The 25,475-nt window shown below is 47.1% G+C and overlaps 1 protein-coding gene across 1 annotated transcript in view; it reads left to right on the plus strand.

Annotated features, from left to right (window-relative positions):
• LOC147889776 (uncharacterized) overlaps positions 1-25,475 on the plus strand; it is a 254,000-nt gene that overhangs the window by 41,141 nt on the left and 187,384 nt on the right. The window contains exons 7-8 of the mRNA XM_087391512.1: positions 5,118-5,151; positions 5,320-5,359. Coding sequence (XP_087247638.1) covers positions 5,118-5,151; positions 5,320-5,359 — 74 coding nt within the window. The remainder of the gene's footprint in view (positions 1-5,117; positions 5,152-5,319; positions 5,360-25,475) is intronic.

Raw genomic sequence — 25,475 nt, forward strand, 5'->3', positions numbered from 1 at the left:
TGAGAAGTAGAAGGGGAAGCATCAAGAAACTCCATCTCATCATCCTCAAACTGGATCATGTCCAAAGGGGTGTCATCGTGTGGTGGCAAGTCTGCACTAGCGGGCTGCATGTACTCATTCTCAGCAAAGAGAACATCTCTGCTGATTATTACCTTCCTGGTAGCGGGATTATAAAGCCTAAATCCCTTGCTTTCAATGCTATACCCCACGAAAATGCATTTGACACTTTTGTCATCAAGCTTTGTCCGATGTGCATCTGGAACCAAAGCATATGCCACTGAGCCAAAAACTCTGAAATGACTAACCTTTGGCTTAAAGACATACAAAACCTCAAATGGAGTCACATTAACCAAAGCTTTGGTAGGGCCTCTGTTCTGAATATAAGTGGCTGTCACCATCCCGAAAAAGCCTTTGAGACTCTCTTGAATTTCAGCATGCATCTCGTCATCTCCATGAGAGTACAATTCTTCCTCTCAAAGAGTGGAATATGCTGTGGTGTGTAAGGGCATATCAAGTGATGTTTAATCCCATGTTGCTTCAAAAATCCCTGGAATGCATGTGATATGTACTCTCCCCCTCTATTTGAGTTGAGTGTTCGAATTCTAGAATTGGTTTGGTTCTCAGCCATAGCTTTGACTCCTGAAACCAATAGAACACCTCAGATTTTTCTTTCATGAGAAAAAGCCATGTGAACCTGGAGATGTCATCTATAAAGGTTACAAAGTACCTTGCTCCTCTATGCGTGGGAATAGTCATGGGGCCACATACATCACTGTGCACTATCTGCAACACTCTGGTTGCCTTGACCCAATTCTTGCCTTGTTTACTGAATGGCAAGCGATGCAATTTGCCAAGTGCACACCCCTCACACCCTTCATTTGCTGGTTGCTGCAATTTTGGAATTCCTAGAGTCATATTATTGTTGTACAAGTAGGACAATGCCCTGTGATGGACATGTCCAAACCTAGCATGCCATAAATCAGCCTGGGAAGTGTTTGCTACAGCCAATACCTTCTGATCATAAGGCTGAGCATCAAGCACTCAGACAAAACTCTTTGAGAAGCATATGAAATGGGCAAATATGCTGTCAATGTATCATTTTCAGATTGTCCATACTCCAAGAGTTTGGAACAGACTGGCAGATGTTTTGTCCCGAAGACCCTAGGTCAACAATGTGACTATTGCTTATCATCAGGACCTGGAAGACATGAGGGAGCAATATGCTAATGATGGAGCTCTCTCATATTGAGTTCTTGAGGGACTCGACGCTTTTGTAGTCTTTCCATAGCTTCTTATGTGGAACTTTATTGAAGGCTTCCAAATCCACAAAGAAATAGTAGACAACTTCTTTCTTATTCTTGGCTCCTTTTTTGCAGCCCTTTATGGCAACCAAATGATCAAGTGTTGAGATTTTGGGACAAAACCATGCTTGGGATGGTGCCCTAGCTCCTTGTCCCTCTGCCCATTTTCTGTTTTTGGCTCAAGGATAGTGCCATATGGCTTTTCCATTCTGCTCACCATGATTGTCCGCCGATAATCTTTGCCATCTTGCTATCTCCCTCCTTGTGGATCGATACAATCCTACTAAGCCATTTTGAGAGGAACCCTTTCTCTAAAGCCATATTCAAAATCCTGGTAAGCATTTTCTTTGTCTTCTCTCCTCCTCATGTTAACATTTCCACTAGCTATCTTTTTAAGATCTTTTCCCACGTCTTGCTCAGTTAAGCTAGAGTGTTTTTATTAAAATTGTTCGAAAGACCAAAGGGTAATGAAACAAGCTATCTTTTTAAGACCTTTACCCACGTCTTGCTCAGTTAAGCCAAAATGTTTTTTTTAAAATTTTTCGAAAGACCAAAGGGTCTATGAGACTGAAAGAACCTTATACAATGAGCTAAAAGGGTGCACTTCTAAGCAGCCATCAACACCCATGACAAATACCAAAAAGGCATAATCTTAAAGATACTAATACAAAAGCTTGCCTACTGTAAGGGACCACAGATTTGGGCCTCTCTCAGGGAGCACATTGCATCGGCGTTTGACGTCTGCTGCTGAAAACATGTTCTCTTGGATCAGAAGAAAGTCCATTGTCGATCCTACCACATCCCTCTACAGCTCATGGCAAAGTATCAGATGTTTGTGGCTGGTGCTGCACACATTCGTGGAGCCCATGCACGTTCCAACTCATTATGGTCTAGCTCATGGGGAGGAGGAGAGAGAGATCATGGCTCGCTTGTGAGTGGGAGCCTACACTACAACCTTGGCTCCCCTGTCAGTATTCATCGCGCAGGGCCATAGTGAGGAGACCACAATGTACCACACATACCAACAACAGCCGTCCACACTTTATCACAAGCTTTATGCCAACACAGCCTTATACATTGCCGACCCCCACTTAGGCTTGACCTCTTCGCTAGCTTCCAAATGATTATCACAATGTTGCCGGCCCAAATCTTCTTTATGCTCAGAGAGTGGAGGGGTATGTATTTATGCCTCAGAGGCAATTGTTGCAGATGTATAAGACCAAGGCGATTTGATCACAGGGAGGACAGTTTGGACGGATCTACATTTAAGCATAACCAAGATCGGCATCTTGAACATATTCGCCTCATGTTTTAAAAGAGGCTGATTGAGAGCCTCCTTGATGTGGACTTTTGGTTTGTTGAAGGACTCACCCAAAAAGGGATTCGCATTCTAGATGCCTTGCTCCAAAAGGAGAAAGTACAACAGGTAGTCATAGATATTTGGCAACAGCCCAAGATGCCACCAGAGGGAAGTTGGGCTCTGTGGGGAGCAGATGCAATTGAGAGGATGAGTTAGTCAGGATGTCCACCGTCAGCACCTCTTTCAAGAGCGTGAGAGAGCGTTGAGATGGGACTTGGCTTTATTTGAGCATATCAGGGAGCAGGACTTAGGCTCTTAGTGGCTTGCAAATTGATAAGAGTGCATGTGCATGACCTATGGGCCATAGAGACCCATTGAGAAATGTATGTTATCACTCATCTAAGGCCCAATGGGTACAACATGGTGACAAAATGATCAGACCTTTTTTCCGACAATGGTCTTGCCATAGGTGCAGGGAGGGCTGGGTATCATTGATTCAGAGATGTAGAGCAGAGCCTTGCTGGGCAAGTTAGTAGTCCGAGATCTCACTCCAAGCTCAAAGCCTTTGAAGCTCTTGCTTCGGTGGGGGGCTTCTTTGGAACACACCCGATACAAGAAGACAGTGGCATCAGTTGCTCAGAGAAGCGGATCCTTTTAGAGGCTCCCCTCATAGGGAAGAGCTCCCCCCTGATGGGGAGTCTCCACAAGGTTTGGCAACTCTTGTTTGGGGGAGTCATTCAAGCTAGCCCTACGTGTTTTGAGGAGTTTGCGGCAGCCCCACTAATTTGGCATTCGGAGGTTTAGGATCAAGAGGGTCTCATGTTAGGTTAGCGGACCACATCAGTTGGTCACAGCGGGACAGTGGTCTAGCTAGGTCATTTGGGACTTGGAGACAGAGGCGCTAGTGTAAGCACTCTTGCATTTGAGGGGGCAGGTACGTGGATGGCAGAGATTGATAAGGCCATCCCCGTTTCGTGGCCACACAGCTTCCTACCTCCTCATCATTGGTGGGGACAATTCTCAAGGATAGGGATGCCTCTCAAGTTTGAGTTCTTACGACAATCACTTGGCTCCTATTGCCCTGATACTCAAAGGTGGGGCCTGGGGACCTTCTTCAAGCCTGAGATAGTGGGAGACCTACGGAGTAACGAGGCTTTAGGCTTACCACATTAGTAGAGGATTAGGGTTGTGGGCTGTTTGGGCAGAGTATGGACTTTAGAACCCGACATAGTCTTGGTACGGCACAAGAGTGCATGGTGTTGGCTTTAGTCATGGGAGGACCAACCACGTCAAGAGACCAGCTGAGTGGTTTGGACTCACTTAGGTAGGACATTTGGACAGGGTTGAGGAGGTGCCCTTCTTTTCATATACACTAGCATTGGCCAACATCTTCAATTGGAGGTAGCAACAGGGCCCCCCTCGAGGGAACGGCGGTGGGTAGAGCAGGAGGTTCCCAGGGAGGGCATCTTTTGCTTTGGTTGCGTACCTAGAATACGCTAACACCAACATAATATTTCTTACTTCTTCTGGATGGTTGTGCACAGAGGCTTGACCATAAACCCCTTGCTAGAGCAAATGCGGGTGGATGGTAGCTGCCATTGTTGTGTAGACAGAGCTTGGAGACGATCTTCCATTGTCTATGGAGATCCCCATCAGCAAAGAGGACTGATCAATGGCTCTCAAGATTGTGGCCGGTACACAGCAGATGTAGCGGGACTTTGATGGTCGCGTGGCTTACAGAGGGGGGCCATGCATTCACGATTGATCTAACCTCTCTAGCCTCCCAAAATCAGGGCCAACATGTGGTTAGGATAGAGGCATGTAAGGCATATGATGTGATGCCTCCTTCCCGCGTATGCCTGATGCCTTCTGCAAAGAGAAGAACAGTGTATGAGAGATGGTGTCCAACATCACTACTTGGAACATATGAGTCGCCTGCTGCAGTTTCGTGGTGGGAGGCCATCAGGTCTCACTGGCAGCCACTCGTCGCCGTTTGACAGGATATTATGTACACCCTGTGCACCATCTTGGAGCACGATGCGGCACTTATGGCAACCAATGGTATATTGTTGAATGCTTGGGGAGGAACCTTGCCCTGGATTGTGCTCAGACTCCCTATGTCTCTGCCCATTTGCTGATTTTCTGCTCAAGGATAGTGCCATACAACTTGGCCATTAGGCTGCTCACCATAATTGTGCGGTAGTTTATTGCCAGTTTTTTGTACCTTCCCTTGTGGATCGATATAATTCTGCTGAGTTGCCATTCAGGGGGAAATCCTTCTTCTAGGGCTATATTCAAAGCATGGTGAGCATTTTCTATGTCTTCTCCCCCCCCCATGTAAGCAACTTTGCTACCAGCCCTAGTGTGTTTGGAGCCTTCCCATTTGCTAGCTTTTTCAGCCCCTTCCCTACATCTTCTATTATGATGTTGTTTGCTGCTTTGAGAGAGAGAGAGAGAGAGGGAGGGAGATGCATGAGTTATGAATTTTACCGTACATTTGCATGTTTGTGTAGCAGGTCCTCAGCAATCAATTCATCTTGCAGATTTCAGGTGACATAACCTCTCTAGAGGGTACTTTAGGACTTTCAAAAAATTTTCAAGGATAATACATGGATAGGTTTTGGTTTGCTATAAACAAAACCTACTAATTCCAATTACTAAAGTGATGATTTTAATGTCCATGATCTTCTTACTTCATTCTTCTTGTCAAATGACCAGGACTGCATCTTTTGGTAGATCAACCACTTCCACTCCTGAGGTATGTCTATGGTCCAATTGTTTTAAAATTAAATTGTTAATGTGCTGTGTTGACTACTGTAATGAAGGGGGGAAAGGGGTTAATTAGGGATACTTAATTGAGTCTTAGAGGGGATAAGGGGGGGGACTATATAAGTCCAAGCCTTGCACTCATGTACTACTATTTTATAATCCTATCTACTATCCCTCCTCCTTACTCCTACTTGCTCTCTCTCTCTCTCTCTCATTAGAGATTTCAAACCTAAACCCAAAGACTCTGTGTCTTAAACTGATGTTATTCATACCACCTTTAATATAGTACTTGAATGTAGTTATGCTATAATAATTTGGGGCTGAGCTGCTATACTCCCCCATAGACTCTCAGTCTCTAACTAATGTTGATGATTTTGGTGTGCTTTTTGTCCCATAGACCCGTGAGGTCTCTTGTGGATGTTAATCTCTCTCTCTCTCTCTCTCTCTCTCTCTCTCTCTCTCCCTCTCACCCCCCGCTCACCCCCCGCTCACCCGCTCAGCCCCCCGCTCAGCCCCTCCCTCACCCGCTCAGCCTCCCACTCAGCCCCCGCTCACCCCCCGCTCAGCCTCCCGCTCACCCGCTCAGCCCCCCGCTCAGCCCCTCCCTCACCCGCTCAGCCCCCCGCTCAGCCTCTCCGCCTCAGCCCCCCCCCCCCCTCTCACCCGCTCACCCCTCCGCTCAGCCCCCCCGCTCACCCCTCGCTCACCCCTCCGCTCACCCCCTCGCACTCGCAGCCCCCGCTCACCACTCGCTCACCCCTTGCACCCCTCCTCTCACCCCTCCGCTGCCCCCCCGCTCACCCCTTGGAACCCCCCCCCCCCTTCACCCCTCCGCTCAACCCCCGCAGCCCCCCCGCTCACCCCCCTCCCCCGCTCACCCCCCTCCCTCAACCCTCCCGCTCACCCCCTCGGTCAACCCCGCCGCCCACCCCCTCGCGCCCCTCCTCTCACCCCCCCGCCCCCCCTCGCACTTGCAGCCCCGACCCCCCCCGGCCTCCCCCCCCTTTTTTTTTTTTTTTTTTAAATAAATTTATTTATAAAACGCAGCCCCAACCCCCTTTTTTTTTTTTTTTTTTTTTAAAAATATATATATATATATATATATATATTTAATAACCCCAACTTTTCTTTTTTAATTTTAAATCTCTCTTCTCTTTGTCTGTCTCTCTCTCTCTCTCTCTCTCTCTCTCTCATCGCACATTGGCAGCGCTCGCCATCTCCCACTTTTCAATGTTGCTAGTTTCCCGTAATTAAACATGGCCGACACCGTCGAGCATGTTACAGAAGCAGCAACAGCAGCAACATCAATGGCCGCCACGACCGATATGCTGCACTATAGTAGAAGAGGACTTGCATCTTCTTCAAAGGACAGCGCAGTGCCTGCACTTGCCGCACTTCCAGTCGCAGGTACACCGGTTTCAGCTCCACTATCTCATCTTCCGCCCAGCGCAGTGCCCGCACTTGCCGCACTCCCAGTCGCAAGTAAACCGGTTTCAGCTCCATTATCTCATCTTCCGCCCATAGCTACTTTGTACCCGCAGTTTTTTTCACCCCTCCCCTCTCAGGTTCCTTCTTCTCCTACCCCTTCTCCACCCTTTTTGCTCCCCCTCTCACAGCCCTCTGTCACCTCTTCCCCCCCTTTGTTGCCTATTTTACCTACTTTGCCAGAGGCTCCCTCCTCCTCATCCTCTCTACAGACTTTACCCATCCCCTCCTCTCCATCCCCGGTACCCGCTTTCTCTCCCCCTTTCCAGCCTTCTCCTTCATCCCCGCTACCCACCTTACCGGTTTCCCCCCTTTCTCCCTTTCTTTCTCCTTCCATGCCTTGTGCTCTTTGTCCTTGCCGCCACATCCTACCAGAGCTTCAGCACTTTGAGACCCACCTCCGAGCTGCCCTTCAGATGCTTCACAGGAAGGAGGAGACCATTGCTCTACTTACAGCTCAGGTTGCATCTCTTGCTGATCGAGTGACACAGCAGAATCGGGAGATCTTGTCTATTAGGACAGATCTTCAGTCTTACAGGCGACTCATAGGACTCTTGCTGGAGAGATTCATGGACACACAGAGCGAGTGCAGCAGATCGAGACTCGCGTTGAGCACATAGACACATCTCCCACTACAGCAGTAGCAGCGGTTGAGGAGCGTTTGACCTCCCTTCAGACAGAGGTCCAGAGAGCCACAGAGTGGGTGGATGTCGTCCGCCGTCAGCCATCACAGCCTCAGAGATCGACTGTATCAGCTACATTGGCCGAGTCACAGTAGAGGGCCACAAAGGCCCTCAACATTCGCATTCGTGGTATCTTGCCCTCGGCGACAGAGTCCACGATGACACAGGCTGTCGCCTTTGTCTCTCAGACACTGGGAGTACAGGATCATGGCATAGTAGGATCATATAGAGTCGGGAGGGATCGAACTAGAGAGCAGCCCCTCATTATCAGATTCATAGTGCCCAGGCACGTCTAGCTGCCCTCAGGAGGAGAGGGACACTCAGAGACCACCCACAGATTTCCATGGACGAGGATCTGACTCAGATACAGGTTGAGGAGCGCAAGGCGCTCATGCCTCAGAGAGATGCAGCCCGAGCTCAAGGCAAGTGGGCAGTGATCAGGGATGGCAAACTCATCACAGGCACTTTGAGGCGCGCTCCCACAGTGCTTAGAGATGACAGACCAGCAGATATAGCCCCATCTCCACCTCCTGCTATGACCGCTTGATGGGACAGGGCCCATGGAACACACCACCCGTCAGATAGTCTACGCATCGCTGTATGGAACTGCAATGGTTCTTTTACAGCACAGCCAGGCAATCTACGGGGGGCATTCTTTGGGAGAGATATCATCTTTTTCACGGAGACACACGAGAGTCCAGAGAGACCTTTGCCACGAGTGACAGGGTATACATGGAGATCTGCCTTCAGGCAGCACACTTGAACATTTGGAGTGAGAGGATCTGGAGGAGTGGCCATTTTGTACAGAGAGCATCTTGATCGGATCATCACAGTGGAGAGAGCGGATTCACATGCCCGATTCTTGTGGGTACGCATCTGTCGCAGAGCCCCTCAGCGAGATCTTTTCATTGCAGTTTGCTACTTCCCCCCGGCGCAGTCGATCTATTCTTCCACTGGACCAGGCCAGTCCATATTTGAGGATCTCTCAGCGGACATTGCAGATTTTTCACATCGCGGAGAAGTCATCCTTTTAGGAGACTTCAACGCGAGGACCTCAGACAGACAGGCCCTCACTTATGACTTCATGGAGGATCCGGTCATACTCCCAGCATTTCACGATGATAGCCTCTGTCGGACTTCATCAGACTGCACAGTACAGCCCACAGATCAGGGACGTCAGTTACTAGAGCTCCTCACCTCGCACAGTATGGTCATTTATAACGGCTTGTCCAGGTGGCCACAGTCTTCCATGCCTACATTCTCTTCTGCTTCTGGGCGTGTACTAGCGTGATCGACTACATCATAGGTCCCCCGACTCTAGTCCCTTCCATCCATAGCCTTACTGTTAGCCCCTTCATGCCCTCTGCCGACCATGCACTCATCCACTTTACTTTGACTAATGTCTCCCATGACCCACCCCCCCTCGTTATCATGACCGCCAACCCTATTACGAGGTTCATTTCGACCACCAGTTCGATGATGTATATAGCTGGGAACTTGTACATACTTCACTCGTTTCTGCCGCTCACATGTCGTTCCCTGCCACATGTCATTCGTCTAGTCCCCCACCGGTTGGTCTTGTTCCTTGCAACGGTTGGTATGACGAGGAGTGTAAGGAACTCCGCAGGAAACTTCACCTTGAGACCAAGGAGAAGTCTCCCCTCCTTGCCGAAACCAAGAGAGACTACAAGTGGTTGGTTAGGCGCAAGAAACGCCAATTTCTAGCCCGGAATGAGGAGGAGCTGAGAAGCCTGCTTTTCAGCTATGACTCCAAGGAATTCTGGAGAAAATTCCTCCGCTGGAAGTCTCAGAGCCCCCTCACAGATCCACGTGTCTGGTCTGCATACACTTCAGCTCTATACGATGTTCCAGATCAGCCAGCCATCGATTTATCACATTCCCCTAGGCCAGCTTCATCTAGTCTCTTCACACCAGAGAGTGTCCGTGCAGCAGTCCACCGATTGAAGAACAGGAGAGCTAAGGATCATGATGGATTGCAAGCGGAGTATGTAATCCATGGGATTGATGCCTTAGATTTTGTTCTTTCCCGTCTCTTCAATGAGTGTGTTTGTACAGGCCTACCACAGTCTTGGTTAGGCAATACCATAGTACCTATCCACAAGTTGGGGGACCCTATGGAGCCGTCGAATCACAGGACCATCATGATTGGCCACGTTATGGCCAAGATCTATGCATCAGTTTTGGAAAGCTGTATAAATGACCATGCCGAGATGACAGGACTCAGAGCCAGAGGGCAGGCTGGATTTCGCAGGGATCATTCGACACTTGACCACATCCTCACACTCAGGGCACTGGTAAGAGGAGGCGAAGTCACGAAGGCAACGGCTTTATTGTTGCTTCATGGACTTCAGGAAGGCATTTGACACAGTTCCGCGATTCAGATTGTTTCAGAGGATTCGCCAGATGGGCTTCAGTGGAGAGATACAGTGGGCTATCATGGCTTTGTATGAGAGGGTCACTGGTCGGGTTCGGACACGTGAGGGGCTCTCAGAGGAGGTATGCAGCACGATTGGGGTGAAGCAGGGTTGCCCGCTCTCTCCTACTCTCTTTGGATTATATATTGATGAGCTAGAGATGTTTATACAGATGACAGGCGGTGTGGGCTCTACTCTCTCAGGATCCTCCATTCCTATCCTCCTGTATGCGGACGATGTGGTTCTCATTTCCTCTACTGATCAGGGCCTCCAGACACATATTGAGGCACTCCGCAGGTTTTGCCAGGACAGGGGGTTGACCGTAAACCTTGGCAAGACCAAGGTTATGGTTTTCAACACCTCTAATCGTATTTACAGCACGGATGAGTTTTGCTTCACATATGACGGACAGCCCATTGAGCTTGTTAGAGAGTACACTTATTTGGGGGCAGTTTTCAAGGGACCGGTTTTCACCATGACACATGCAGCACGAGATAGGATTAGTAAAGGGTATCCTTCGTTGGCTCATCTTGGGCGTCAGTGTTTTCAGTCCCACTTTCAGCATCCCGATACGAAATCCTTGCTTTTTGATACATTGGTGAGACCAGCTGCGATGTATGCAGCTGCTTTCTGGGCAGGAGACCTCGGCGCTGCAGATTGGAGACGAGTAGAGAGGTTACAGATCATCATGTTCTCTCGGCTCATTAGGGCCAAGGCTACAGTTCCGCACGAAATCATGCTAGCAGAGTTTGGAGCTACTCCCCTTGCATTGGATGCAGCGTTTCAGTCGGTCATGTATTTGCATAGGGTTAGGGAGTTTGGAGACTCAGCAGCAGGCAGAGCTCGGTTGCCATGGTTAGCACTTGCATCTTCTATGGAGTTGGCACGATCTGGGGCCCGATACTGCTGGTACTTCAGACTCACTAGGTGGCTCACATCTCTTGGACTAGACATGGATAGACTGCCTCCCTTCCGATACAGCATAGATGCCCCTCATCTCGAGTTGACTCGCCACGAGCTTAGCCAGGTCACGAGAGCAGACTTGCTGCAACTTCATACGTATCACACTTGGATTTATCCCACGCAGCTTCCGACGAAGATGGCCACATATCGTGACCACTTCCTTCGGATCTCAGAGGATGGATTTGTCATTCCACCAGGCTATACAGGTATCCACATGTCCCACTCACTGAGGATTGCCCTTGGCCAGCTTAGAGTCTCTTCGCATCAGCTCGAGATAGAGGCTGGTAGGATGCGACGCATGGAGGATGGACGGCGACCAGGCCGAGAGACCAGGATCTGCCCTTGTTGCACCATGGGAGAGGTGGAGTCAGAGGAGCACTTCATTTGCAGATGCCCGCTATATTATGAGCTTAGAGGTAGATTCCACTGTCTCTTCACGGATGGCTTTGGACCTCTCTCAAGAGTGATGGACTACGAGGATCAGCATTGCCTAGCTCTTTATGTCAGGGAGGCCACTATGCTTCGACGAGACTACCTCAGAGACCATCAGCACAGACCGGAGCGTGATAGAGCCCAGCCTGATAGAGCTCAGGCACACGCTATACCAGAGGACAGAGACCAGGAGGAGCACGAGGAGGTCAGAGCTCACACAGGACACATGCCTCCACCATGTGGATGTACATATGAGATGGTTTGTAGACGCCGCAGGATCTTGTTACATAGTGGACGTACTCGTCGCTTCATCTCCAGACGATCCAGGATGATGGCAGCTTTTCGGAGGAGACTTACTCATGGAGATCTCGCCCCACCAGCCGCTCACCTCACCTTTGCTCAGATTTGTACTCTCATAGCAGGAGGCAGAGTCGATGGACAGGATTTCCAGTATTATTTTGGTTCTCAGACTCCGTGACACCTGGACTTGTATCTTTGCATTGGCATATTGTACTCATCCCCCCATTTTGCACCCAGGGGCGGTTTCCTTGCATCTAGTTTACTTTGTATTTAGGCTCAGATTTGACATTATGTACTTTCACTTGCATTGTATTGCGTAGCACTTAGATGATATTCGACGATGCCTCTTCTTTGTGGCACGTTGATTTTGTGCTATCTTGTATGCAGAGTTCTTGATGTCCCATGGGCCCATTTTGGCCTTTAGTGGACAATAATACACTTTCTTTCTTTCTTTCTTTCTCTCTCTCATTTGTACAGGTCTTCCACCTAGTTGGCTAGAAAATACTATAGTACCCATACACAGGTCGGGGGATCCTTTGGAGGCGTCGAATTACAGGACCATTATGATTGGCCATGTCATGGCCAAGATTTATGCGACCATTCTAGAAGGACATATAAATGACCATGCCGAGGCGATAGGCATGAGAGCTAGAGGGCAGGCAGGATTTCGTGCAGAGCACTCGACTCTAGATCATATCTTCACACTCAGGGCTTTGATTGAGGAGGTGAAGTCACGTAAGCAACGGCTCTATTGTTGCTTCGTGGACTTCAGAAAGGCATTTGACACTGTGCCGCGTTCAGACTCTTCCAGCGACTTCGTGACTTGGGATTCAGTGGGGAGATTCAATGGGCGATCATGGCCTTGTATGAGAGAGTCACAGGTAGAGTCAGGACACGGGCGGGGCTGTCGGGGGAAGTACGCAGTACGATAGGGGTGAAGCAGGGGTGTCCTTTGTCTCCGACACTCTTTGGTCTCTATATCGATGAGTTAGAGATGTACATACAGACGATGGGTGGTACAGGTTCTTTACTGGCAGGATCCACGATATCGATTTTCCGACACTCTTTGGTCTCTATATCGATGAGTTAGAGATGTACATACAGACGATGGGTGGTACAGGTTCTTTACTGGCAGGATCCACGATATCGATTTTCCTCTATGCAGATGACGTGGTTCTTATTTCTTCCTCCCAGCAGGGTTTACAGGCACATCTCCATGCACTCCACAGCTTTTGTCAGGACAGAGGGTTGTCTGTAAACCTTGGGAAGACCAAAGTCATGGTCTTCAACACGTCATACCAGGTTTATAGGAGAGGCGAGTCCTCTTTCACATTTGATGGGCAGGAGGTGGAGCTAGTCAGGGAGTATACATATTTGGGTGCCACATTTAGAGGTCCAGTCTTCACCATGACGCATGCAGCACGAGATAGGATCAGTAGAGGGTATGCCGCCTTGGCTCTTCTCGAGAGGCAGTGTGCACAGTCACATTTTCAGCATCCCGACACGAAATCCTTACTTTTCGATACGCTGGTGAGACCTGCAGCCATGTATGCTAGCCCTTTTGGGCAGGAGATCTCAGTGTTGCAGATTGGAGACGAGTAGAGAGGTTATAGATCATCATGTTCTCCAGATTGATTAGAGCGAAGCCCACGGTAATGTTCGCAGAGTTCGGAGCTACACCCCTAGCGCTAGATGCAGCATTTCAGTCAGTTACATACTTGCATAGGATCAGGGCGCTCGAAGACTCAGCAGCAGGCAGAGCACGATTACCGTGGCTAGCACTGACATCCTCGCAGATGTTAGCGGAGAGAGGTCATACTTTTTGTTGGTACCACACACTCTCCACATGGCTCACCTCGTTGGGCTTGGATATGGATAGGCTGCCACCATTTCGATACAGCATAGATGCCCCTCGCCTCCCTCTCACTCGACATGAGCTCAGTCAGGTTATCAGGGCAGATTTGTTGCAGCTACACACGTTTCGCACTTGGGTTCATCCCACGGAGCTTCCTACGAAGAGGGCCACATATCGTGACCATTTTCTCAGGATTTCAGAGGATGGCTTCATCATATCCCCAGGATATATCGGCATTCATATGTCGCACTCACTCAGGATTACCTTGGGCCAGCTCAGGGTATCCTCCCACAGATTAGACGTTGAGGCCGGCAGGATGCGTCGTACAGCTACCGGACATAGACCCAGGCGAGAGACTAGGATATGCCCTTGTTGCACTATGGGGGAGGTGGAGACTGAGGAGCACTTTGTTTGCAGATGCCCTTTATATTATGAGATCCGTGGCAGATTTCACTGTTTATTTGGGCACGGATTTGGACCTCTCTCTCGGATTATGGAGTATGAGGATCAGTATTGCTTAGCGTTGTTCATCAGGGAGATCACCAGATACAGAGAGAGATTCCTCAGAGAGCACCGTCGCATCCCTGCCAGAGACCTGGTTATTCATGAGGAGCAGGACGAGGCACAGGACCATGAGCACAGAGATAGCCCATTTGGCAAGCACAGAGATAGCCCATCTTGCCAAAGAGCACCGATGGTTCCACCCCGAGGATGTACATATGACATGATCTGGCAGCACCGCAGGATGATCTTACACAGAGGCCGTACCCGTCGCTTTATTTCTAGACGACGGAGGATGATGGCAGATTTTCGGAGGAGATTGCTCCATGGAGACTTGGCACCGCCAGCAGCCCACTTGACACTTGCCCAGATCATCACACTCATGGCTGGAGGCATGGTCGATGGCCATGACTTCCATCATTTCTTTGGATCACAGACCCCTTAGGGAAGATAATGTTCCTCATATTTCATATTTTACATTTTGTATCTAGGCATTTTTGGTACTCTATTTTATTTCATTTTGTATCTAGGATTTTTGTAGCCATTTTTGGCATCTTAGCTGTATTACGATGAGGCCACCTAGTTGGCGCATCGTTGATGATGTATTTCCCTTTCGGATGATTTTGTGTCCCATAGGCCATGTATGGCCTTCTGTGGACCTTTAATAAAATTTCTTTCTTTCTTTCTTTCTCTCTCTCTCTCTCTCTTTCTTTCTCTCTCTCCCCCCCCGTTCGCCGGTCCATACTCAGCCCATCGTAAGCCGATCGTAAGTCTGTCTGTCTGTCCGTACTCAGCCTGTCGTCGTCGTCTACCTCACAGCCCGTCGGCCGTACCTCACAGCCAGTAGTCTGTACCTCACAACCACTGATAGCAGACGTAGCAAAGAACCAAAGCCTGAGGCACGCCGCACTCGAAAGCGGATGGACATGCAGATCAAACTGAGCGACCACCCATGCTTGTTCAGGCCTAGGGCACGACCCACAGGGGTTACGATAGCCCTAGTCAGGAGCAAAGTCATTGCCAGGTGACCGAGACGGGTAGCACCCAGAGATAGTCACCATCGCTCCATCACTGACTACATATCAGTACCTTCCGGACACACATATTGTTGGAGATAAGTGCACACTAGGTGTACTATTTCCCTAGTCTACATTTGTCTAGTCTCAGTTGAGTCTTTGTGTCTTGAGTGTGTGCCATGTGGCACCTCTACAATTATCCCATAAGCACTCTTGCTTTATGTCTTGTACTTTGGCCCATATATTCAATGGGTCACATCATTATAAACTATCAGTCTAGCTTATGTCTTGTCATATCTCTTATCTTTCAGTCTTGTCATCTCATTTCTAGTTTCTAGTTCTAGTTCTTTCTTCCATATTCCAACTTGGTATCAGAGCATGTAGATCCCCTCTCCTCTCCTCTCACTCTGCTGCAGCCATAGCTTCCTCTTCTCCTTTCAGTTTACCTCTCCCTCCGGCATCTCTCTCTGCAGCCTCTCATGGCACCTCTACCTCTGCACCGCCCTCTTCTACGCTCCTGCTGGCCGCATCTTCTCCGAGATCTGCCCTACTCTGCTGTGTGTACGCCTGCTCCGCCTGCTCCAAATCTCTGCGCCAAATCTGCACTTCAGATCTGTGCAGCTCAGCAACAGATCTAAGCGCCAGATCTGCTGTCATGCTAGATCTGCACAGCACTCTGCTGTCACGACAAATCTAGCACCCGTTCCTGCTATCCGTACAGCTCTGCGCCGTCATCCATACGTCGGACAGATCCGTACAATTCTGTGCCGTCGTCCGTACTCTGCACGACATCCGTACGTCGGCCGTACTTCGTACTCTGCCCGTACAGTCCGTACAAGTCCGTACGACTGTACGGAATCCGTACCTGCACAGGTTGACAACTTCTCCAGCTCCATCTTCACGGAGATATGCATCCTTTTTACACTTCTACTTCTGCCTGGGATTAAGGTACTGAGCTTTGGCTCTTTCAGTTTGCTGAACAGTCTCTCCTTTTTTGCTAGTTCCTCCTGCTTCGATGGGCTGTCATATGCTATGGCCCTGACAAAGTGGTTAGAGAACCGGCTTCTGGTATCTCTTCCTCTCATTTATTTCTGCAATATTGTAAGGGAATAGACACTGCCCTTGCATCCTAGCAAGAGGCAAGACCTTCCCACATGGCATCTTCCTCTCATTCTCTCATATCTATCGACAAATTCAATGGGTCCAACTTTCATACTTGGCAGATCAAAATCAAGTGCCATCTTATGAAAGAAGGCCTTTGGGACATTGTTCACCGTGATGCTCCCGAAGGTCCATCTGAGCAAGTTGTCGCTGCGAAGAATGACAAAGCCTATGCTATCATATTGCTCGGCCTTGGAGATGATTACATTCATCACATCTCCGACATACAGTCTGATCCTCAAGCATGGATCACTTTGGATACTCTTTTTGGAGCCCGATCTAAAAACTCTAAGATTGCACTTATGATCTCATTCTTTGATCTACATATGCAGGAAGGAGCTACTATAGCCTCTCATGTCAATTATCTTCGCAGTCTTATGGTTCAGCTTGCGTCAGTCAAGTCTCCCATCTCCGAAGATATTGCTATTGCTGTGCTTCTCAAAAGCTTACTTGACTCCTATGCTACTCTTGTCACTACCTTCAAGTATCATAATAATCCTTCTCTTGAGGGTATCATCAATGCTCTCCAAGAGGAAGAAAGAACTCAACAACGAAAGGTAACTGACATTGCATTTTTAGCAAAGAAAGGAAGTTCTAAGGTAAGAAAGCCTTGCACCCATTGTGGCAAAACTAATCATGTGGAGAAGGACGTTTCAAGGCTCATCCATGCACCATTTGTGGCCGTGATAATCACCGGGAGAGGGACTGCTACTCTAAAACCTCTAAGCTCCTGCATCTACCTGAGCCCATGTTGCTGCAACATCTCCATCAGCTGATCCTGCTGTTCCTTCCTCACATGATGAGAAGTGGGCTTTCTGATTACTTCTATGTCTTGTCTACCACCTTGACCACCGATGATGTAGGTCAAGAGGTTCTAGTGTCTTGGTCTTTCTATTTGTCTACAGTCAGTCTTCTGTCTATCTAGTCTTGTATGTCTGTCTATTTGTCTATCAATCTGACTGTGTTTTTGATCCATCTTGTCCCTACCCTTGTGGACCCATATGAGGATATCACTTGAGGAGGGGTGTCTCAGGATCTTTTGTCTGTCATGTCTTCTATCTTGTCTCTCAATCTATCAGTCTTTATGTCTGTCTTCTAGTCTTGTCTTTCTGTCTTACTCCTAGTGTCCACTTAAGGAGGGTGTTGGAGATAAGTGCACACTAGGTGTACTATTTCCCTAGTCTACATTTGTCTAGTCTCAGTTGAGTCTTTGTGTCTTGAGTGTGTGCCATGTGGCACCTCTACAATTATCCCATAAGCACTCTTGCTTTATGTCTTGTACTTTGGCCCATATATTCAATGGGTCACATCATTATAAACTATCAGTCTAGCTTATGTCTTGTCTACACTCTTCTCAAGGTATCTCTTATCTTTCAGTCTTGTCATCTCATTTCTAGTTTCTAGTTCTAGTTCTTTCTTCCATATTCCAACTCATATACCCATGGGGCCGCATTGCATGGACGAGAGCTAGCCAGCCTTGATGGTGATGGACTCGAGGATGAGGATGAGGATGATGTTGATGATGACGATGATGCCATTACTGATGATATGACTATGTACTACTTAGCACTTAGCATCCAGCATGGGTGATGATGCTCGTTTAGTAGCTCCACCCTTTCTGCTTGCTGTATGAGTTCTATCAGTCTCATAGAGCCATCGGTCTTCCGAAGACTTTAATAAACTTTCTTTCTTTCTTTCTCTCTCTAAAAAATTGGAGTGGCTTTAGATACTCGAAATAATTGGAGTTGCTTTAGATGGCTTTTTCTAATGGTCCATTGATCTTTTTTGGTCTCCCGTGGACATTAATAGACTTTCTTTCTTTCTTTCTTTCTTCTTTCTACCTCTTCCTCTCTTTGTTCCTACCCCCTCTCCTTCCTTTTCTCCCTTCCTCTCTCTCCCTTTTGCCCTTCTATCCCCTGCCCCTACCTCCTTTTCTATATTGGTATCAAAGCTCCGATTCCAACAACTTTGCTTTCCCTTCACTCTTCCTTTTGAGTTCGATCAACAGGTCTGCTAAATTCGACCAGATCCTCTCTCTCGGCACTTGCCATATTCTTCCCTCGCGACGACATGAGAGCACAACATGGACTTCAACGACGCATCTTGATGCCTCTTCATCGCCGTTGCTTTTTGAACACCGCCGCGCTCAAATCAAAGGCGTCAAACAATCCTTGCAGCTAGACTCAATCAAGATTGAGAACGCCTCTTTATTGTTGCCATCTTACGCTCTACGATGCTTATAGCTAGGCACACTACTGCGTTGAACTTGCAAGGCGCTTTGAGAAGCTGCTGATTTTCGAGTTTACCCAAAAGAAGGGGCAATGTAGTTCAAAGAATGAATCAGAGCAATGAATGTTGTGACATCTTCACCAGAGGTTGCCACTTGCATTAAGAGCCAAAAGGCTAGTACAACCATCCGTCATCCACAACGGTGACTCGATGACCACTTGCATTAAGAGCCAAAAGGCTAGCACAACCATCCATCATCCACAACGGGTGACTCAATGACCACAGCGGGTGGCGATTGCAGCTCCATGCCCTCTACAATCTAGTGCCGCCTTGGACCGCCACGCCCGCCCCATGCTGTGTGCACCCGCTTGTGGAGAGTTGCGCCACCCGTCGTAGATTTTTGCCCCCGTATTGCTGGGCAAGTCTGCTACCTACAAGCAAATCCCTAGGGTAGAAGATTAATTAATTTTTATGCTAGTTTTAGGTTAGGGGCATGGGTTAGGTTTAGTAGGTTAGTTAGGTTTAGTAGTTGGGGCTAGGTTTGGTTATGTAGGTTTAGTTAAGTTAGTTGCCTAACATAATTAGGATTAGGTAAGTCCACCAGGAGTGATTTAAGCACACTAACTGTTTTAGCAGTCCTAGGTGACCTATGACAACCCCCCCTCCCCCCACGCCCTAAAAAAAACAAAGGAGAGAAAAAGAGACTTTTCGTAGCCCTTTCTTAAGGCCTTTCACAACCCTATTGAGGCTAATTTGGGCTCTGTTCAAAGGCTCTTCCTCTTGAGCTTCTCCATCGACATTTTCAATGTTTCTACACACTATATGAGGTGTTGATTACAGCCGATTCAGTATCCCGTGAAGCCTATACACAATCATTTTGGCAATGAGTTTGTAAACTATAGGCATCAAAGTAATAGGCCTCCAATCTGACATATGGTCACACAGATGTTTTTTGGGCACAAGTTTGACTATGCCATGCTTCCAAGAGTGCAGCAACTGATTTTCTTGCCAGGCAACATTGATCATTTGCAAAAGGACATCTTTCAAATCATCCCAAAAAGAAATATAAAATTCCACCGTAAGGCCATCCCAGCCAGGGGACTTGTATTTGCCGAGGTGGAACAAGGCATTATCAAGTTCTGTATCAGTAAAAGGTCTCTCCAAGGTAAGAGCATCATCCATTTCCACTATTTCAGAAACATATTGGAGGAATTCAGTCCTCGCATCAGTCATTTGATTTGATGGGGAACCAGGAGCAGAAAATAATTTCTGAAAATAATTTTGGCATTCATCTTGGAGATCAGAGAAAGAGTGCGTCCAAGAGCCATCTAGCTTCCTTACCCTTAGACATGAGTTTTTCTTTCGAGTAGCATGCAGGCCCTGGAAAAAGGCTTTTAATGAGCAGCCCTTATCCATGAGCGGCTTCATTCTTGCTCTAATCTGCCATTTGTGCAATTTTCTCTTATCATTAGCAGTCAATTTAGTCCGAGCATGTGAAAGGGAATCATTTTCTGATTGAGAGAGAGGCCTTAAATGTGAAAATTCAATCAATTGTTGTGCTGTCCTTTTTTGCCCATTTAACCTCATTCCTCCATTTAGTCATATGCCAATTCCCATACTCCCTAATGACATTCTGTATACGAGAGACAGCTGTCCCAAGCATAATCCATGTCCTCCTGGGCATGCAAAGGCAAGGGATGAATTGCAAGTCTGATCATTTGTTGGAAATAGCGATGTCAGAAATAAGCCTGATTGACATGCAATAATCTATTGGAAAGGGGTGGCAAATCATCCAGTGGCATACCAAGGTGCAGATTCATCCATAATGGGGCATGATCTGACAAGCCCAATGAAAAATCTACGAAGAGATGAGGGCTAAAATCTGCATATTGTTGTGGGTAAAACAAATACCATCTGTCAAGCCTTGCCTAGTATGTGGTAAGTGCATTATGATGAAAAGTATATCCAGGCACTGACCCTTGGAGAAGCAGCCATAAATCTTCAGCCTGCACAGAAAGAAGCATGCTATCCCATTTCTGCCTTTCCAATGATAGCATATGAGATCTTGAAGTGGTGTTATCTCTTGGCAGAGGGGAATTATTAAAATCTCCACAAATGAATGCATTAGATCTCCATGGATATTTGCTTAAAGAATCCCATAAAGAAGCCCTCAAGGCAGAGGTTTGGGAGGCATAGACTGATGCAAAGTCAAGAATATCACCATTGATATTACATTGTATGACCATCCATCTGCCACTGCTGTCATTGAAGGCTAACTGAGGCTCCAGCTCATGTCTAACCATTATGCATACCCCTGAGTAGGTAGTGGTACCAGCATAGTATATGTCATAACCGCCAAAATAATCATGATGACAAACCTTAGAGTGTTGATTATGCTCTTGCAAACAAACAATATCTGGCTGCATTTTATATACATAATTCCATAAAAGCCTCCACTTTGAGACATTGCAGAGGCTTTGTACATTGTATGTAAAGCATTTAAGCGTTTGATGCATGAAAGAGGTATATACAGTAAAGTATAAGTATAGAACAAGATGTCAGAGAGGAAAAGACTCTGCCTGCATGGGCTGCATTCCCTCATGACCCATGAATGAAATAGCATTCTCCCCTTCTTCAGAATCACATATGGGGATGCCCTTCTTCAAAACCCCCACCCAATTTTGAAGGACAGGAGCTGAAGTGGAAGCCTGTCCTAGTGAGGGAGAGGAAGCATCCCATTGATGAGATTGAAAGGGGCGTTGCTTCAATACAACCACCTTCTTAGGCTGTTGAAAACCATCCCGATCAGTTCCCAGAGATTCCTTCATCTTCTCTTTTTCTTTTTCTTTTCCTTTTCCAGCAAGTGATTGCACCTGATTAATTGGTTTGGCATTCTTTGCTCCATTTCTATTTGCTGTCTTAGCTTGCAAATTCTCATTCTTTTCCCGTGTCTAGGGTGGCAAAGCATTAGGAGGGGGTTGATGCAAAACCATTGGGCATTCAGTGGCTAGATGCCCAAACTTGTGGCAGGCAAAACAAGCTCCTGCAAACACACCCCATTTCAATTCAAAATACTTTTTTCCCAATTGCACTCCCTCAACTTCCACTGCAATAGAAGGAGGGGTAGGTGATCAGTGTCCTAGAGAATGCAGAACCTGTTACGGTTTCCCATAGGGCATGGAGGACAAATGACCTATCCCAAAGAAGCAGCCAGGCCACGCAATTCTTCATGCATATAATCTGGGAAGTTAACAACCTCAACCCATACAGGACAATGATGTCGTATAAGACTTTGATAATCCTTGTTTGGGGACCAAGGCATAGCATGTACCATCTGCTTCCAGTAAAAGAGGGGAGAAAGCTCAAGTAGCCTCTGCTTGCACAAAGCATCTGATAAATGCACCTCATAAAAGCCTCTAGATGCAAAATAGACTCCCTCTACAAAGCATCCTCCAAGGATGGACTTGATCCACTGTGCAACATCACTGGCTGTTGGGATTCTTCCTGGAAAGAAAATTATTGCCGCAGTTTGAGATAGCTTCCTGAGAGGATTCACAAGGGATGGCAATTTCAATTTATATGTGACCTCTGGAACTGGTTTGCCCCATTCGTGTCGTGACTGCTGAAAATCATCCTTAAGTGTATCAAACACGTATTGAGCTTCCATAGTAAGTTCATCATCTTGTGTGCAGGCTGTGAAGGACGGCGCTTGGCATCTACGGGTCTTTCTTTTCTAGCATATGTACAAACATCCGAACCTGAAGCCATGATTGAAATACGGCAAGGCAAGAAAGACGGTACTGAGAAGTATAGAGTGAAAGATTAAACCCAGAATTGTATGGAATAGATTGTATGGAAATACCAACAGGATTGTACAGGAAAGACTATACGGTCAAGGAAAACCCAGAACTGTACGGAATAGACTGTACGGAAATACCAACGGGACTGTACGGGAAAGACTGTACGGTCAAGACACACACACCATGATCATATGATTGCTACTAGAGCAAGCGCTTGATCACAAAATTCCCAACAATTAACATTAAAATAATGGATTATTAAATCCCATTATGATAGCAAGAGTTCCTTGTCATTGATTGATTGAGTGTTGGAAAATTACGAGAACTTGTAGATTGTTAATGTAGAAGTGAAATTCTGAAGGCTCAACTATTTTATGAGTTGCACCAACTCTGTATGGGGGCCTATTGGGTGGCTCACTTCCAGGAATGAGTTCTATGCCATGATCCTCAGGTCTCTCAGGGGGTAGCTCCCCTGGCAAAGCGTCAGAAAAACAATCTTTAAAATTTTTAATAAACTCAAATTTATTCTGATCTGCCTCACTTGTTTCAGCATACATTTCCACATCTCTCTCTTTTACAAAAATCATGTAAGCTGAAACTGCAGACTTTATTTCTTTTCCAACAGAACTATTTGATACAATGGGAATAGTTTCCCCTCTATTCCTAGCAACCACACGATATTCTTTGCTCCTATGTACAAACTCTAGCACTCTTTCAGGAAGAGTCAACTTCACTGCCTTGCAATGAAACCAAGGCATACCCAAGACTACATCATGATGTTTCAGTGGAGAAATGAAGAAGTCTTCCTGATCCACATAACTCTGTATATGAAGATGGAGCTTCCCTATCAAGGGAGTGACTGGCATAGGGTTTCCACAGAACATCTGATTGGCATCCAAAGCCTTGCCCAACTCCTCCGTCTTTATTCCCAACCTCAAGGCTAGGTCCTTTGATATGAAATTATGAGCCCCTGGATCAAATAAAATTAGCGCTTGCTGGTCTCTGACTTTGCCTCGTGATAGCAACAATTCTCGTTCTTCTGGGTTTGAAACATGACCCAGTATGTCAGGAATTCCTCCTGCCATTGGCTTTTGCGGTCCCCGTGGGTTCTCTGCCTCTTTTCCCTTCGAAGTTGAAGGCTTTTCTGGGCACTGGGCAGCCACATGCCCCTCTTTCTCACACTTAAAGCATTTCCCATCTCTGCGAAACTCAGCTATTTGTTCAGGAGTGAATGGGGATTTGCCTTTATAAGTCGTTGAAAATTGAGTACGCCTCGGCTTCTGAGGCTGAAACCCTTTCTTTTCAACCTTGGGGTACTCTTTCTATTCTGATTTTGAAAAATCAGTTTTCTTTCTTTCAGCACGTCCTGCATGCAAGGATGGATCTTGTAACGGCACAAGACTAGCTACTGAAGCTGAATGCATAAGGTCTTGAATGTTCTTTGCCCCCAAAGCATTCACTATTGCCTAGATTCTTGGACTGAGACGTGCTCTGTACTTTCTCATTTGGGTTCCTTTGGAGATCTTTTTTTTTTTTTTTTTCCCATGAAAAAGACTTCTATTAAGTAAGAACAAAAACCCGCGAGAGCAAGCTCAAAGCGGAATATATCATGAAATCATGAGGATAAATAAAAAATCCCTCAGAGTGAGGTGGAAAGAAGCCAAGGCTGAGGCTGAAAGTGCCATCTCAACCCTGTAGTAGATTCAGAGAAGAAAGGAGAATCCTTCCATTCCCTGAAGAAAGAAGCCTCCTAGCTGAGGCTGCACGGGAGTCCCCCTGCATACCCGTCCATATGGCCATCAGAGTGTGTACAATGTCTGTCCAGATTGTCTGTCCAGATACTAGCCAATGTGTGCGAGGGATGAACCTGAGTACCCTCCATAGCCTCTGTGCATCTGGCTCTTGTTGACTCTGTGCCAACATGAACTTATGAAGAAAGAGAAGGTGATACAACTTTGTGATACAACTTTGTGTTACAACTTCTAGACACAACTTTATGTTACGACTTTGTGTAACAACTTTGTGTTACAAGTTTGTGTTACAACTTCTACATGAAGAGAGAGAATGTGTTACGACTTTGTGACACAACTTTGTGTTACAACTTTGTGTAACAACTTTGTGATACAACTTTGTGACACAACTTTGTGTTACAACTTTGTGTAACAACTTTGTGTTACAACTTCTACATGTAGAGAGAGAAGGTGTTACAACTTTGTGTTACAACTTTGTGATACAACTTTGTGTTACAACTTTGTGATACGACTTTGTGTTACATGCAGAGAGAGAAGCTCTCCAACTTGTATAAATACCCCATAATGGAATGAAGCCCACACTCTTGGGGCATTGTGTTGAGTCTACATTGGTATTCCAAGCATTTGTCTCAAGTGTCCATGCTTCCTTGCACTGCACGTCCAAAAGCATGTCCTAACCTTGCAACCCTTCTCCCCTCTCCTCCAACCCTGCAACCCATCCTCTCCCTCTCCTCCTCCCTTCTCCCTCCTCCTCCTCCTCCTCCTCCTCCCTCCTCCTCCTCCTCCTCCTCCTCCTCCTCTCTCCTCCCTCTCCCTCCTCCTCTTCCCTCCTCCTCCTTCCTCCTCTCCCTCTTACTTCACCCATGCTCTTACACCTTCTTCCTCTCCCACTCCTATACTTTCCTAAACCCTTAAACTCAATGATCTATGAGGGAGACGAGTTCTCCACCATGTACTCTACTCTGAACCTTGGATCCTCCTCCTAACCCTGAACTCCTTCTAAACCTTGGAACCTCCTTCTGAACCCTGGAACTCTTTCTAACCCTGAACTCTTTCTAAACCCTGGAACCTCCTTCTGAACCCTTAAACTCCTCCTAAACCCTACAACCCCCAATGAAGGCGAAATCCTTCATTACCCCAACAACAATGGTTTACGTGCCTTCTACACATGCTTGCATTATGTTTACTCAATTATGTTTACTCACCACACTTAAGCCTACGTCTCTCACCGGAACACGACTCGAGGTCCTAAGCTACATATATACTACAACGACAATTCCAATATATCTGTAGGTGACAAAAAGCCTCGGAACCCTGCAACATAGAATACCCAGCTCTTCCTACGAAAACGGTAGGAAAGAGCTAACATTTGGCGCCGTTGCCGGGGAGACTAGCGTCTCAAGTAGCAAGTAAACATGCGTAGGTAGGTGTAAAAGCCACATGATGTACAATTAGGCTAGGTAGTGGACACGGTTGCGTAGAGCTTTCAATTAC

The sequence above is a fragment of the Dipteris shenzhenensis genome, chromosome 20 (assembly GCF_047967505.1).
Source record: "Dipteris shenzhenensis isolate YYH24624 ecotype China chromosome 20, Dip_SZ_1.0, whole genome shotgun sequence".
NCBI classification, from domain to species: Eukaryota; Viridiplantae; Streptophyta; class Polypodiopsida; order Gleicheniales; family Dipteridaceae; genus Dipteris; species Dipteris shenzhenensis.